The following is a 13,470-nucleotide window of genomic DNA, read 5'->3' as shown; positions in this document are numbered from 1 at the left end:
CAACAAAATCAATGGCAGATGTTCTTCTTTTGCATGACAATGCAAGACCACACACCAGTCGTCACACCTCTGACGAGATTGTCAAAATTGGATGGGAAGTTTTGCCTCATCCCCCATACAGCCCTGACCTGGCACCATCAGACTTCCATCTGTTCGGGCCACTAAAAGAAGCTCATCGTGGGATTCATTTTGAAGATGAGGAGGCCGTCAAAACATCCGTGCGTCAGTGGCTTAGGAAGCAGAGCTGTGATTTTTACCGTGCTGGGATACATGCCCTTGTTCAAAGATGGACCAAAACTGTAGAGATGGGCGGAGATTACATTGAAAAATGACAAAATGATCCTCAATGTTGTGGTTTTCAACCTATGTAATTGCATTTAAATTTCCTGACAATTAAACGTAGAAAAAAAAATAGGAGGCATTACTTTTTGACTGACCCTCGTATATTGCAAAGTTGCATTGCCTGAAAATTGAACCAAACTTCAGGAAGACATGCACAGTACAAAAATTTGGTACAAGCACTGGCAATTGGCTTTCAATGTAATTGTGTAATGCATTGTGAATAAATAGCTGTAAGACACTTGGGAGTAACTGTCTATAAAAACCTAAAGTGAAACAGCTACGTTAAACTAGTAATAGAAAATGTAGATATGCAACCGCCTGACAATTGCTGTATACAACTTTACAAAAACCATGCTGCAGTACCAACAGTCAAAGGAAATGGCAAACAATGTTCATGAAAGTATCAACAACTGGTTTTATGAAAATACTCTCACCCTCAATTTTAAAAAGACAACTAGAGTACTCACCAATGATAAGTATAGCACATTATGATGATGCTGGGCTTTTTACTTTATCAGTCATCACAGCAACAACATACTGAAGTGTCTGCCCAAGTTTGTTTATTTCAAGTATTATGTAACAAGGAAATTTTTACACAAAGAGTTTTAAAAAACTAAAAATTCGTGTATGTTTCTTATGTTTCATTAGGGGCACAGCAGCTAAGTGGCAGCCGAAGGGATCTTCAACCTTGCCTAGATTGTTGACATTGCCACATGTAAACATCAGAATGGAAGGCCATACACGAAGAAGATACCAGACACTTACCTTAGATGCTGTGGCCTATGTAATTTAAAGAATGTAAATGTGTTTCAAAATGAAAAAAATATGTATGTTAAGTTCTTAATAGCCATTCTATGACAGCTATGCTTACTGACACATGAACATAAAACTACTAATGTGGCAGTTGTCTGTATAAAGTGTTCCAAAATAAAACACACAGTGTCTTCCAAAAAGAAATTCAAAAGTGTTTACGGAATATATTATTTTTGATAATACTGAATCCAATTTGTGTTGAGTGGGTTTGAAGACCATACAAGTTTTTTTTCTGATTGGCAACTTTTTAAAGAGATTGGGATGTGACCCACCCTGAGAAAATATCTCAACATGGTGAGGAAACCATAAATACGGTGGAAACTTCAACCTTCCTTGGTGTCCGTATTGACTGTATTCAAACTGGAAATAGCACATTTTGGAAATCCTAACAACCTAGTTCAGCCACATTTGCACTCTGAATAATTGCAAATGCCTGAGAGGTACACATCGGCAAGTTGACATATTTTGCATATCTTCATTCAATAATTTCATATGGAATAATGTTCTGGGGCAACTTATCTTTAAGAAATAAAGTCTTCATTGTTCAAAAACTTGCTATAAAAATAAAATGTGATCCTCATCCACCATAAGATGAAGTTATTTTGAGAATGAGTAACAAATTATGTGAATGAACAGGAAAAAAACTAATGGACAATTTCATATCACTGTGAGCAAATAATAACAAAACCCTTTAAAGCCTCCCATATTGATAGAGACACAAACTGACTGTCACTTTCAGAAATGTCATAGCTCTAGCTATGACAACCCATATATGATTGTACTTATGACAGTCAGTATAGGTGTAGTACTGAGTAAAAAGCGTTACCAAAATCAAGAAACACTGCACCTGACTGCCTTGTCAAAAAGTTCCCAGTATGTCATGTGAGAAAAGGGCGATTTGGGTTTCACATGATCGATGTTTTCGGAATCCATGCCGATTGGCATTCAGGAGGTCTTCCTGAACAAGATACCTCACGACGTTATGTTAGAGTTCAGAATATGCTCTAAGATTCTGCAACAAATCGCTGTTAAAGATGTTGGATCATAGTTGCGTGGATCACTTCTACTACACATCTTGTACATGGATGTGACCTGTGCTTTTTTCCAAGAACCAGACATGGATTTTTGTGCGTGGGATCTATAACAGATTACTCTTAGAAGAGGGGCTAACTCGGCCACAAATTCCGTAACGAATTTGATAGGGATTCCTTTGGGTCCTGGAGCTTTGTTTAATTTTGACTACTTCAGCTGTCCCTGAACACCACTGACACAAATACTTATTTCATTCATCTTTTCAGTGGTACGAGGACCAAATTGGGGCAGTTCTGGGCTTTCCTTTGTGAAGGAGCATTTAAAAACAGAGTTAACTATTTCAGGTTTCGCTTTGCTACCCTAAATTTCAGTTCCTGTCTTATTCAGTAAGGACCGGAAACCAACTTTGGTGCAATTAGCAGCCTTTACATATGACCAGAATTTCTTTGAGTTATGTGAAATGTATTACAGAACAGTAATTTATAATAAATTTGGATCGTGTATAGGGCTACTTGTCTTTAAGGGAAAATTAAACATAACACAATATGTTTGTTAGAATACCTGCTACAGTAACTAAATCAGAAACGCCAATTCATCACAAATTACTCTTAGACTATGCAAAGGGCAATGGTAGCTTTCAAGAAAGCATGTTTATTTGCATGACTTACAATAAAAATAAGAGGTGATGCATTTTTTGGGAGTAACTGTAAACCAACAACACTGATTTGCTATGAAACATGTTACGTATCCAAAAAACACATATTGGTAACTTGCAAAAATATAGTTTTGTCAGCGTGCACAAATTCTCAAAAATAACCTATTGCTCACGTGATTACACAATGAAATTAGAGAACAACTAGTTTGAATGAGGATAAGTCTACTGTTCTGAAAGAGGGCTATTCCATTTAAGCATACAACAGACAATAATAGTACGAGTTCTTATCATGGCACTTGCAAATATTTTCAATTTCACAATCACATATCACATATCACAATACAAATGGGTATTGATACTATCAGCAAAAGAGTATGCTGAAGCGATACGAACAGTAAAATATGTGAATCTGGAACTCTAAATCAGTACACAAATCCCGCACATGCTGTCTCACACAAAGGAAAATCCCGAAGTCAGCTTTTATATATAAACAAATGGGCATATTCTACGGATTTTTCACTTAGCTGTTTCACTGCACACTTCTACACTGATGTGCCACAGAAGCACGATTTTACCGTGCTAAAAAATTGCTAAAATGTGGGGCAAATCACATCATCTGCCTGTTGCAGCTAACATGTCTCCTGGCTAATAATGCCATATGATTTATATACAGGGTGAGCCAAGAGGAAAGGTATGCGTTTTGACGGGTGATGTTGTTGTTGTTGTTGTTGTTGTTGTTGTTGTTGTTGTCGTCGTCTTCAGTCCTGAGACTGGTTTGATGCAGCTCTCCATGCTACTCTATCCTGTGCAAGCTTCTTCATCTCCCAGTAATTACTGCAACCTACATCCTTCTGAATCTGCTGAGTGTACTCATCTCTTGGTCTCCCTCTACGATTTTTACCCTCCACGCTGCCCTCCAATGAATTTGTGATCCCTTGATGCCTCAGAACATGTCCTACCAACCGGTCCCTTCTTATTGTCAAGTTGTGCCACAAACTCCTCTTCTCCCCAATTCTATACAGGTGATAGCATAACTGATTCTGAACAAAAAACTTTATGTGGACATATGCCCTATTCCAAATGGTTTCCAAAATTGAACAATTTTAATGTACATTTCTATTTTTTTCTGTATTATTCATTGTCACTATTTACAACGTACCACAGTAATATAGAGGAACCTAGGCGAACATTTTGATACGAGACACTTGTGGTCTATCAAACCAGAAAACTACCTCAAACCGGCCTACAAAAAGTACCTAAACTACAGCGCATGCGCGTCACGCAAGATTTTCAATGGTCTCGCGATCACTCCGCGAAAACTGTTAGTCCTAGACAAAAAATAAATAGGAACCTTTTTGTAGCAAATTTAATTCAGTTTGTGTACTGAGTGTGTGGTTTTCGAGCTATTAAAGACACACGTACCAAAGTCATATTAAACATGTTCTAACTCTGAAACCATTAGTGTTAGGGCATATGTCCATATGAAGTTCTTTGTTCAGAATCACTTGTACTATCGCATCACAAAGCACGTACCTTTCCTCCTGACTCGCCCTGTATGTAAAAGTGCTCGTGCTTATTTTCCTGCATCCCATCAGATTAGCAACACTTTTTCTTTATTCTTCTGGTTCCACTTATTGACAGTGTTGACAAATTGACAATTTTTACTAAGTAAGAAAACATAGATAAAAATGTACTATTACGTGTTTCAACTGAAATTTTAATTTTGCATGAAGAATCAATAAAAAGGTTAAAAATCAGGAAAAGGTGCTTTAAAAAATAAGTACATCTTCATTAACAAAAAGTGTTCGCTGTATGAAACTGGTGCTTCAAACAAATATTTACACAAAAGCATATATTCTGCCAGAGCTGCTGCCACCAACAAAAGCCAGCTGAGTTGGATGAAATTCGCAAACAGAGAGAACCACCTGAAGTTCTGGATCCATGAGTTCATGAACTATTTTTCCATGAATACCATACAGCTGCACCTAAAAATCAAAAAATTAATTTTAATTTGAAAAACTGAATACAATAACATGTACACTTCAATATGAAACTATGATGCCATTACAGATACCAAAAATTAGGAAGTTTCAGAACTATCACATACTAGACCTGCTGCCTTAGAGGATCACAATGATCATCTTGTAAACTAAATTATTTGAATATAATACAGGGAAACATTCCATGTGGGAAAATTATAACTAAAAACAAAGACGATGTAACTTACCAAACGAAAGTGCTGGCATGTTGATAGACACACAAACAAACACAAATAACACACACAAAATTCAAGCTTTCGCAACCAACGGTTACTTCATCAGGAAATAGGGAAGGAGAGGGAAAGACAAAAGGATGTAGGTTTTAAGGGAGAGGGTAAGAAGTCATCCCAATCCCGGAAGCGGAAAGACTTACCTTAGGGAGGAAACAAGGACAGGTATACACTCGCGTACACACACACACACACACACACACACACACACACACAACACCACACCACACACACACATCCATCCGCACGTACACAGACACAAGCAGACATTTGTAAAGGCAAAGAGTTTGGGCAGAGACGTCAGTCGAGGCGGAAGTACAGAGGCAAAGATGATGTTGAATGACAGGTGAGGTATGAGCGGCAGCAACTTGAAATTAGCAGAGGTTGAGGCCTGGTGGGTAATGCGAAGAGAGGATATACTGAAGGGCAAGTTCCCATCTCCGGAGTTCTGACAGGTTGGTGTTAGTGGGACGTATCCAGATAACCCGGACGGTGTAACACTGTGCCAAGATGTGCTGGCCGTGCGCCAAGGCATGTTTAGCCACAGGGTGATCCTCATTACCAACAAACACTGTCTGCACGTGTCCATTCATGCAAATGGACAGTTTGTTGCTGGTAATTCCCACACAGAAAACTTCACAGTGTAGGCGGGTCAGTTGGTAAATCACTTGGGTGCTTTCACACGTGGCTCTGCCTTTGATCGTGTACACCTTCCGGGTTACAGGACTGGAGTAGGTGGTGGTGGGAGGGTGCATGGGACAGGTTTTACACTGGGGGCGGTTACAAGGGTAGGATCCAGAGGGTAGGGAAGGTGGTTTGGGGATTTCATAGGGATGAACCAAGACACCAACAACCTGAAAACCGCTTTCACATCCCGCAACTACCCTCCCGACCTGGTACAGAAGCAAATTACCAGAGCCACTTCCTCATCCCCTCAAACCCAGAACCTCCCACAGAACAACCCCAAAACTGCCCCACTTGTGACAGGACACTTTCCGGGACTGGATCAGACTCTGAATGAGGCTCTCCAGCAGGGATACGACTTCCTCAAATCCGGCCCTGAAATGAGATCCATTCTTCATGAAATCCTCCCAACTCCACCAAGAGTGTCTTTCCGCCGTCCACCTAACCTTCATAACCTCCATTCGCGGTCCGCGCCCGCCTGGCACTGATCCTGCGGTGTTGGCACTTCCCTGGTGCTCCGACTGTCATCCATGCTCGGCTCGTCCATCATCTGCGATCATGGCAGCTGTCAGAGGCCCGTCCTGTGTCGGGAGTTGCGTTCGCGGTCCGCACCCGCCTGGCGCTACTCCTGCAGTGTTACTACATCTTGAGGAGTTTGTTGGTTCATTCCGTTGAGCACCAATAAGCTCCAGAGCTGGACTCCACGACGAGCTAAGCTGGTAACCGCTGTCTCAGTTTATTAGGTTGTCAGTGACCTTGATCTCGATGGCCTCCTTTATGACACTGTCCCAAAGGACAGGCCTCAGAGAGCTGCCACAGATGGAGACCAAGTAAGGCGCGGACGTCTGAGCGAGCACCGGGGAAGAAACACCTTACCAGCAGCGCCAGGCGGGCGCGGACCGCGAACAGAGCCCCCGACGCAAGACGGGCCTCAGACAGCTGCCACAACTGCAGATGGTGGACTAGGCGGGCGCGGACGTCCGTGGGAGCACCAGGGAGGGGTTAAAACCTCAGGAGCAGCACCTGGCGGGCGCGGACTGCCAACGGAACGCCCGACACAGGACAGGCCTCAGAGAGTTGCCATAGATGGCGCCCAAGGCGGGCGCGGATGTCCCAGGGAACACCGGGGAAGAGACAACACATTACAAGCAGCGCCAGGCAGGCGCAGGCGGCAAAGAGAGCACCGAGCGCCCTCTGGGCATAAATACTGGACAAGATCCTCCAACACAGCAGTCTCAGGTAGCACCTGAAGAAGGCAATGAGTTACGTGGCCGAAATATTGTGCCAGAGCGACACAAACATCCGGCAGTAGACCCGATTTTTCCACGTGTCAGTGTCAGTCTTATTTGAAGACTTCCAAAACTTGTGCAACATTTTATTCTGAATGATATAAAGAGCTCTACCAGTCACATCCAAAATTTCTGTTACAATTTATTGTTCACAGAATGATGCTGTGTATATCGTAATGGACTAAATGAAGAATAAGGTCCACTATATTAATAAAAATCGGCAGGTCAGTAATTTAAATGGAAAAGCTTTATGAAAAATACGCAATCATGTGACTGAACAAAATCCGTCTCATCTCACCAAATAGAGGATCAACTATGCATTACAGTTATTACCACAAATGCTTTAGTATGTCATTAAAAACAAGGACTTGTTTAGATAAGTTTTGTGCTATCTATCACACTACATTGCCTTCAAATGAGTTGCCTGTTACATTAATGAGCTAGTTGACCTATTACAATATTGTGTACAATGGTTAGAGAAACTGTGCACAAATGTCACAGTATTCACAAACGTCATATTAACTAAGTTAAAATATGATTTTTGGGTCTTACAGACAGATCTGAATCTGATACTGGCATATATTTGTAGGTAATGAGAATATTTACACATGCATAACAGGTATTGCAGTAACTGACTTTCTGAGAAGTTTCAAAGTTGAGGACACGGCAGTGTGTCACCAACAGAGCACTCTACTGCTTTCCTAGAGGTACGATAAAAAATTTGAGTTCAACATGTGTCATCAATCATGGTTAAATTTTACAAGTACTTTGTATTCTTGCATTTTTGTTTAAGTTTGGTCTTCATCTACTTAATCAGCTTGATATGGTGACAACTGGAGATTGCTCTACAAGCTGAAAATGGATTGTCCAACATGCTGTCAAAACAAAGAAAGTAATCTTAATCGAGAGTTCTTTATCCTGATACGTTACTCAGGCATTTGTATATAGCTCTTAAGCAGGAGACACACTATTAAACCAAAACATTACTATCTGTTAGATGTTGCCTGCCAGCACTGCAGGCACACAATGGGGTAACGGAAGTACATAATCGGAGCAGACACGGAGGGGGGGGGGTCACACTAGTGAGGATACGTGCTACAAATCCATTGACATATGCAATTTTGACAAAGGGCAGATTATTATTTTGCAGAACCTATGAACGAGTATCTCAAACAGCAAAGCTAGTCAAATGTTCACGTTTTACTGTCATTAGCATCTACAGAAATAGGTAAAAAGACAGTGAAACTACAACTAGAAGCTAAATGGTTGTATGTCCACAACTTCACAGCATGTGGGGTCGAGAGGCCTATCTGTGATCTGTAAAGTAGGATACATAGTGATCTGTGGCATCTCTGCCGAAAGGGCACAATGCTTGTGCATGCAGAAGTGTTTCAGAGCACACATTCATCATCATACATTGTTGAACATGAAGTTCCAGGGCAGACCTCCCATACATGTTCACTTACTGACAGAACGATATCGTCAATTATGACTGCGATGGTCATAGCACCAACAGGATTCAATAGTTGATCAAGGGAAACATGTCAGCTTTACGAGTGAATCATATTTTTACTACACCATGTCAATGATCACCTCTATAAATGCTTTCATCGAGGTGAACAGTATACCAACATGCAGCACGCCACAGCTGCAGTTTGGTGGGAGAAGTATCATGCTATGAGACTTGCATAGGACCTGTGGCAGTAATCAAAGACATTCTGACAGCTGCAAATCACCTGCGTCCCTTCACGTCTTGTCTTCCCAGATGTCTATGTCATCTTTCAGGAGTATAACTGTCCATGTCTAAGCCAGAACCGTACTACAGTGGTTCAAGGAGCATTATAATGAACTCACGTTGATGTCTCAGTGACAAAATCTGCCTGATGTAAATCCTATGGATCCCTACTGGGTCACTATTGGGCATCATCACCGCAAATGCAAATCAGTGGCCTATTATTTATGCAAATTACATGACCCATGCATAAATATCTAATGCAACATACCTCCACAAACTTACCAACAAACTGTCTGACCCCTGATACTTGGACTCAGATATGTATTTTGTTTCAAAGATGGACAAACAAGTACACGGTCATGTTTTGGCTCATCAGTGTAATTTTGAAACACATAAGAACAATTTAAAATAACTTTGAGAAATTCTTCTCCAAATAATATGCTGTCTTCTTGTAATTCACCGTAAGGATTTTTTGTTGTTCATTATGATTGATGAAAGTACTGACGTTACAGAAACAGAACCGATGTTCTGTGTGATCTGATTAACTATGTGACAATGTATCATTTGCAACACACCAAAACAACTACAGTTCCTTAATGCTTATCTACAATTCCAGAAGTTATAAGCTCTTGTGTATCTACTGCTGCTTTTGAAAATTCTACAAGGGCTGAATGAAAAGTAATGCCTCCACCTTCATTAATTGGGTTTGGATGGAAATATTTTAATAAATCAAACACAGAAGTAATCCTTAGAATGAGATCTTTAATTACCCATATTCACTTTTCCACAATCACCAGCCAATTGGATACATTTCTGCCAATGACAAACAAGTTTTCTGAAGCCGTCGCAGAAGAAGTCAACACACTGTTTCCGTAACCACAGTCTCACAGTTCTCTCAACATCTTCATCAGAAGCATTATGACGTCCCCGCAAATCGTCTTTCATTATTGGGAACAGATTGAAGTCAAATGGTGTTAAATCTGGACTGTGTGGAGGATGCCGTACGGTGGTGAGATTCAATCACTGAAGTTCTGCTGTGGTGGCACGTGAAGTGTGTGGTTTGGCATTTTCATGTTGGAGGAAAACATTTCCCTTTTCCTTTTGGACCCTTGTTAACCGTCATTTCAGAGTTCGCAGTGTTGTGATTTAACGCTCTGAATTTATTGTTGTTTTACGATCAAGGAAATCAACATGGGTAACACCATTTGCGTCCCGGAACACTGTGGCCACGATTTTTCCAGCTGACGGCCGTGTCTTTAATTTCTTTTTCTGGGGCGAGTGTGTCGATATTCCATAGACTGATGTTTAGTCTCCGGTTCGTAATGGTGTACCCACATTTCATCTCCTGTCACAACTGAATAGAGAAAGGCGTCGCCTTTATTCTCGTAACTTGAGAGGAGTTCCCGGCAAATTTCAAGTCTGTGAGCTTCCATTTCAGGAGTCAGCATCCAGGGCACCCATTGTGCAGAAATCTTCCGATAGCCAAGCAAAGCAATAATGTGACCCCACACGTTCTTGTGAAATGCCAATTGTGCTTGCAATTTCTCTGTGAGTGATACGACAATCTTCCTGAAACAATCTGTCAACATTCTGCTTGTGATACTCAGCAGTTGCTGTCACAGGATACCCAACTCTGTCTGTCACACAGGTCAGATGTTCCCGCCTCAACATCTTCAAACTTACTCTCCCAACGACACACAGTACTCACATCAACACAATTACCATAAACTGCTTTCATTATCTGATGAATCTCCTTTGGGGTGACACCTTCTGCTGTCCAGACTTCAATGACTGCACGTTGCTTAAATCGCATTGACCGACTGTCTGCGCAGGGTTCCATACTTTACACTGTAGCAATACAACTGTTCAGTGCTAAGGCTTACCACCAACTGGAGCTGTAGAGAAGAGGCTACAGAACAAGCCAGTGCCTGCCACCTACCAACGCTGCCACCTGTTGAAAAGTTACGAAGGTGGAAGCATTACTTTTCAGTCAACCCTCTTATTATTGTTACTGTTCCGTGTCACTGTTTTGTGCCATGCTGTATCACGTCAGGTCATTATTTTGCAACAGTGTATGTTTTATCTCTGTATGAGCCCTTGGATAATTGATTACTTTAAGCATAATGTTGTGGTAACCATCAGTTAAGTTCTAGTTTGACCTGAAATCAGTTTACCAAACAAATCTGTATGTTCAGTTATGCTAAACAAAACATGCAGGTTCAAATATATATGGCTTTATTTAAAAAACTAGCTGAAAAAGACCAGCGTCACATGGTTTTTAATTTCATTTGTTCTCTTCCAACATTCCAGATCACTCTATAACACAGTAAGAATAGAATGTCAAATCATGCACCTTTCAGCTGTCTCATTTCCAAACTCTTAATTTATTGGGCTACCTGGTTCATTGATACATTACACTATCTTCAGGTCCCCTGACTAATGTGTAGGAAGATTCCAACCTCGGTTACGGTCAACAGCCAGCAGATGATGTTTGAAGTGATCATTGTATCAAAAATCTACAGACACCAGTTTTTGAATGCTGTCCCCTATTTTGACTAGAACCATGGTTAGAATCTTCCTACACATCAGTCAGGGGACTTTAAGATTTCATAATATATCACTGGTACACAATAAATTAAGTTAGAAAATTAGATGGCTGGAAGGCATTTGATTTCACATTATGTACTGAACAGATAATGTCCTGCAAACCATCTCTGAAAAGATGGCCATAGAGAGACATTGTAAAAATGTTAGTATGCCATGTTAAAATTTTTAAATGCTATGAAATACTCTTTTGTACTCTTAAAGCCACTAAACTAATCATTAATAAGCCAATTTGAAATATAGTACTCTGCTGGTCATTTCTTTATAGAACACATTTTAGAACAGTTGAAAACATTCGTTAACATTCAAAAATGTCTATAGAAGCTCAACAACATAGATAAATCTCAAATTCTTTCCCTTAAAATATACACTGATGAGAAAGATGGAACATGTCCTGGTGAAAATACTCTCAATACAGCCCTACTTAATTAAAGAAAACTGTGCTTTGTGTTCACTATATTTCATACTTAATTAACTTATTCTATCACAATACTTTCTTATAAACTACTTTCATCATCTTGCTATTAATTAAGCAGATACATAATTCTTTCAGTATCCCATCCCAAGAGCAAGCTACATGTAAGTGACAATGAGAAAAGCACGAGTCTCTCAAATTAATATGAGAACGTGTTGTTTTTCCTTGCCCACTCAACCTTCACTACATCCTGGTACACCCCTATGCCACTCCCAATCCCATACCATAAGGATCATATCCCCGTGGAAGCCCTGGGTGCAAGACTAGCCCACTCCACCCACTGTGCACTCCTCATTCCAGTCCTGCCACAGGCTTATCCTACTCCATCAGAGGCTGGGCCAACTGAGAAAGCAGCCATGCTGTGTACTAGCTCTGTTGCGACTGCTGTTAAGCACGCACAATATGCAGTTGAACTGTGCAGATAGGAATTAACCTTACAACACCTAATCCATTCCAGAAATCAATCTGGCCTCCACCTACAGTAACCTACTGTCCCCACACCCTCCACCCAACAGTTTCTGCCCCCTATTACCTCCTCCCAACTCACATCCCCACATCTTCATTGTGCACTGCTCTCTGCCAATGCACCCACCAGTCTTTTTCCTTCTCTGCTTTCCACTCCCTTTTTTCCTTTCCCTTCCTCCCCCACAGCCTCCAGACACTAAATTACATAGCCTTTTCTGCCACCTCTAGTCCCAGCACACACTGCCAGACTGCACTGTTTCATCTTCCCCCATCCGTACCCTGCTATCCATCCCCCTTCCCCACTCTATTACCAATGATTGCTACCGTTCAACACATTTCACTTCCAGTCTGGGTTGAGCAACCAAAGAGAGCGATCATGTATGTCTGAGGTGCGAGTTCATGTGCGTTTTTCTTTTCTGCTGAAGGTTTTGGCCGATGGCTTGTTTTGTAACCACCTTTTCATTGTGCCTGTCTGCAATTCAACGTGTAATCTTTTACAGTGAACAGCAATCAAAAAATGGCTCTGAGCACTATGGGACTTAACATCTATGGTCATCAGTCCCCTAGAACTTAGAACTACTTAAACCTAACTAACCTAAGGACATCACACAACACCCAGTCATCATGAGGCAGAGAAAATCCCTGACCCTGCCGGGAATCTAACCCGGGAACCCGGGTGCGGGAAGCGAGAAGCGAGAAAGCTACCGCACGACCACGAGCTGCGGACAACAGCAATCTATCCTTTCCGTAATTGCTACCTGATAAATGTAATTATAAAGTCAGACATACCTAAATATATATTTGAGTTATTATATTTATTTCTCAAAGCCCATGCACTTTACTTGCCTCAATTTTCTGAAACGATCACCCACTGCTCAATTAAGTCATTACGGATTTGTAGACACTAACAATTTCAAACAGCAACCATATTTGTAAATAGGTAATTTAAAGCCAAAGCATCCTAAATAGTTCTCTAATCTTTTTTACTCTGTTAACAAGCCATATATTATGCAAACAAAGTTATTGTTGCAGCACAGAACTCGTTTGCAATAGTAAATTATCATCTTAAAGTTTTCTAAATTAATATGCAACTAATGAAATTATAAA

At 40.8% G+C, this 13,470-nt stretch overlaps 1 protein-coding gene across 1 annotated transcript in view; it reads right to left on the bottom strand.

The window, feature by feature from the left end:
* Positions 1-4,538: 4,538 nt before the first annotated feature.
* LOC124566468 (WD repeat-containing protein 76-like) overlaps positions 4,539-13,470 on the bottom strand; it is a 157,992-nt gene continuing 149,060 nt past the window's right edge. The window contains exon 12 of the mRNA XM_047131028.1: positions 4,539-4,827. Within this exon, the coding sequence (XP_046986984.1) occupies positions 4,681-4,827 (147 nt within the window). The 3' untranslated portion in view covers positions 4,539-4,680. The remainder of the gene's footprint in view (positions 4,828-13,470) is intronic.

This window comes from Schistocerca americana, chromosome 1 (genome assembly GCF_021461395.2).
Source record: "Schistocerca americana isolate TAMUIC-IGC-003095 chromosome 1, iqSchAmer2.1, whole genome shotgun sequence".
In the NCBI taxonomy this organism is placed as follows: Eukaryota; Metazoa; Arthropoda; class Insecta; order Orthoptera; family Acrididae; genus Schistocerca; species Schistocerca americana.
The sequence above is the reverse complement of the archived record's forward strand: the minus strand, read 5'-3'. Positions and strand labels throughout refer to the sequence as shown.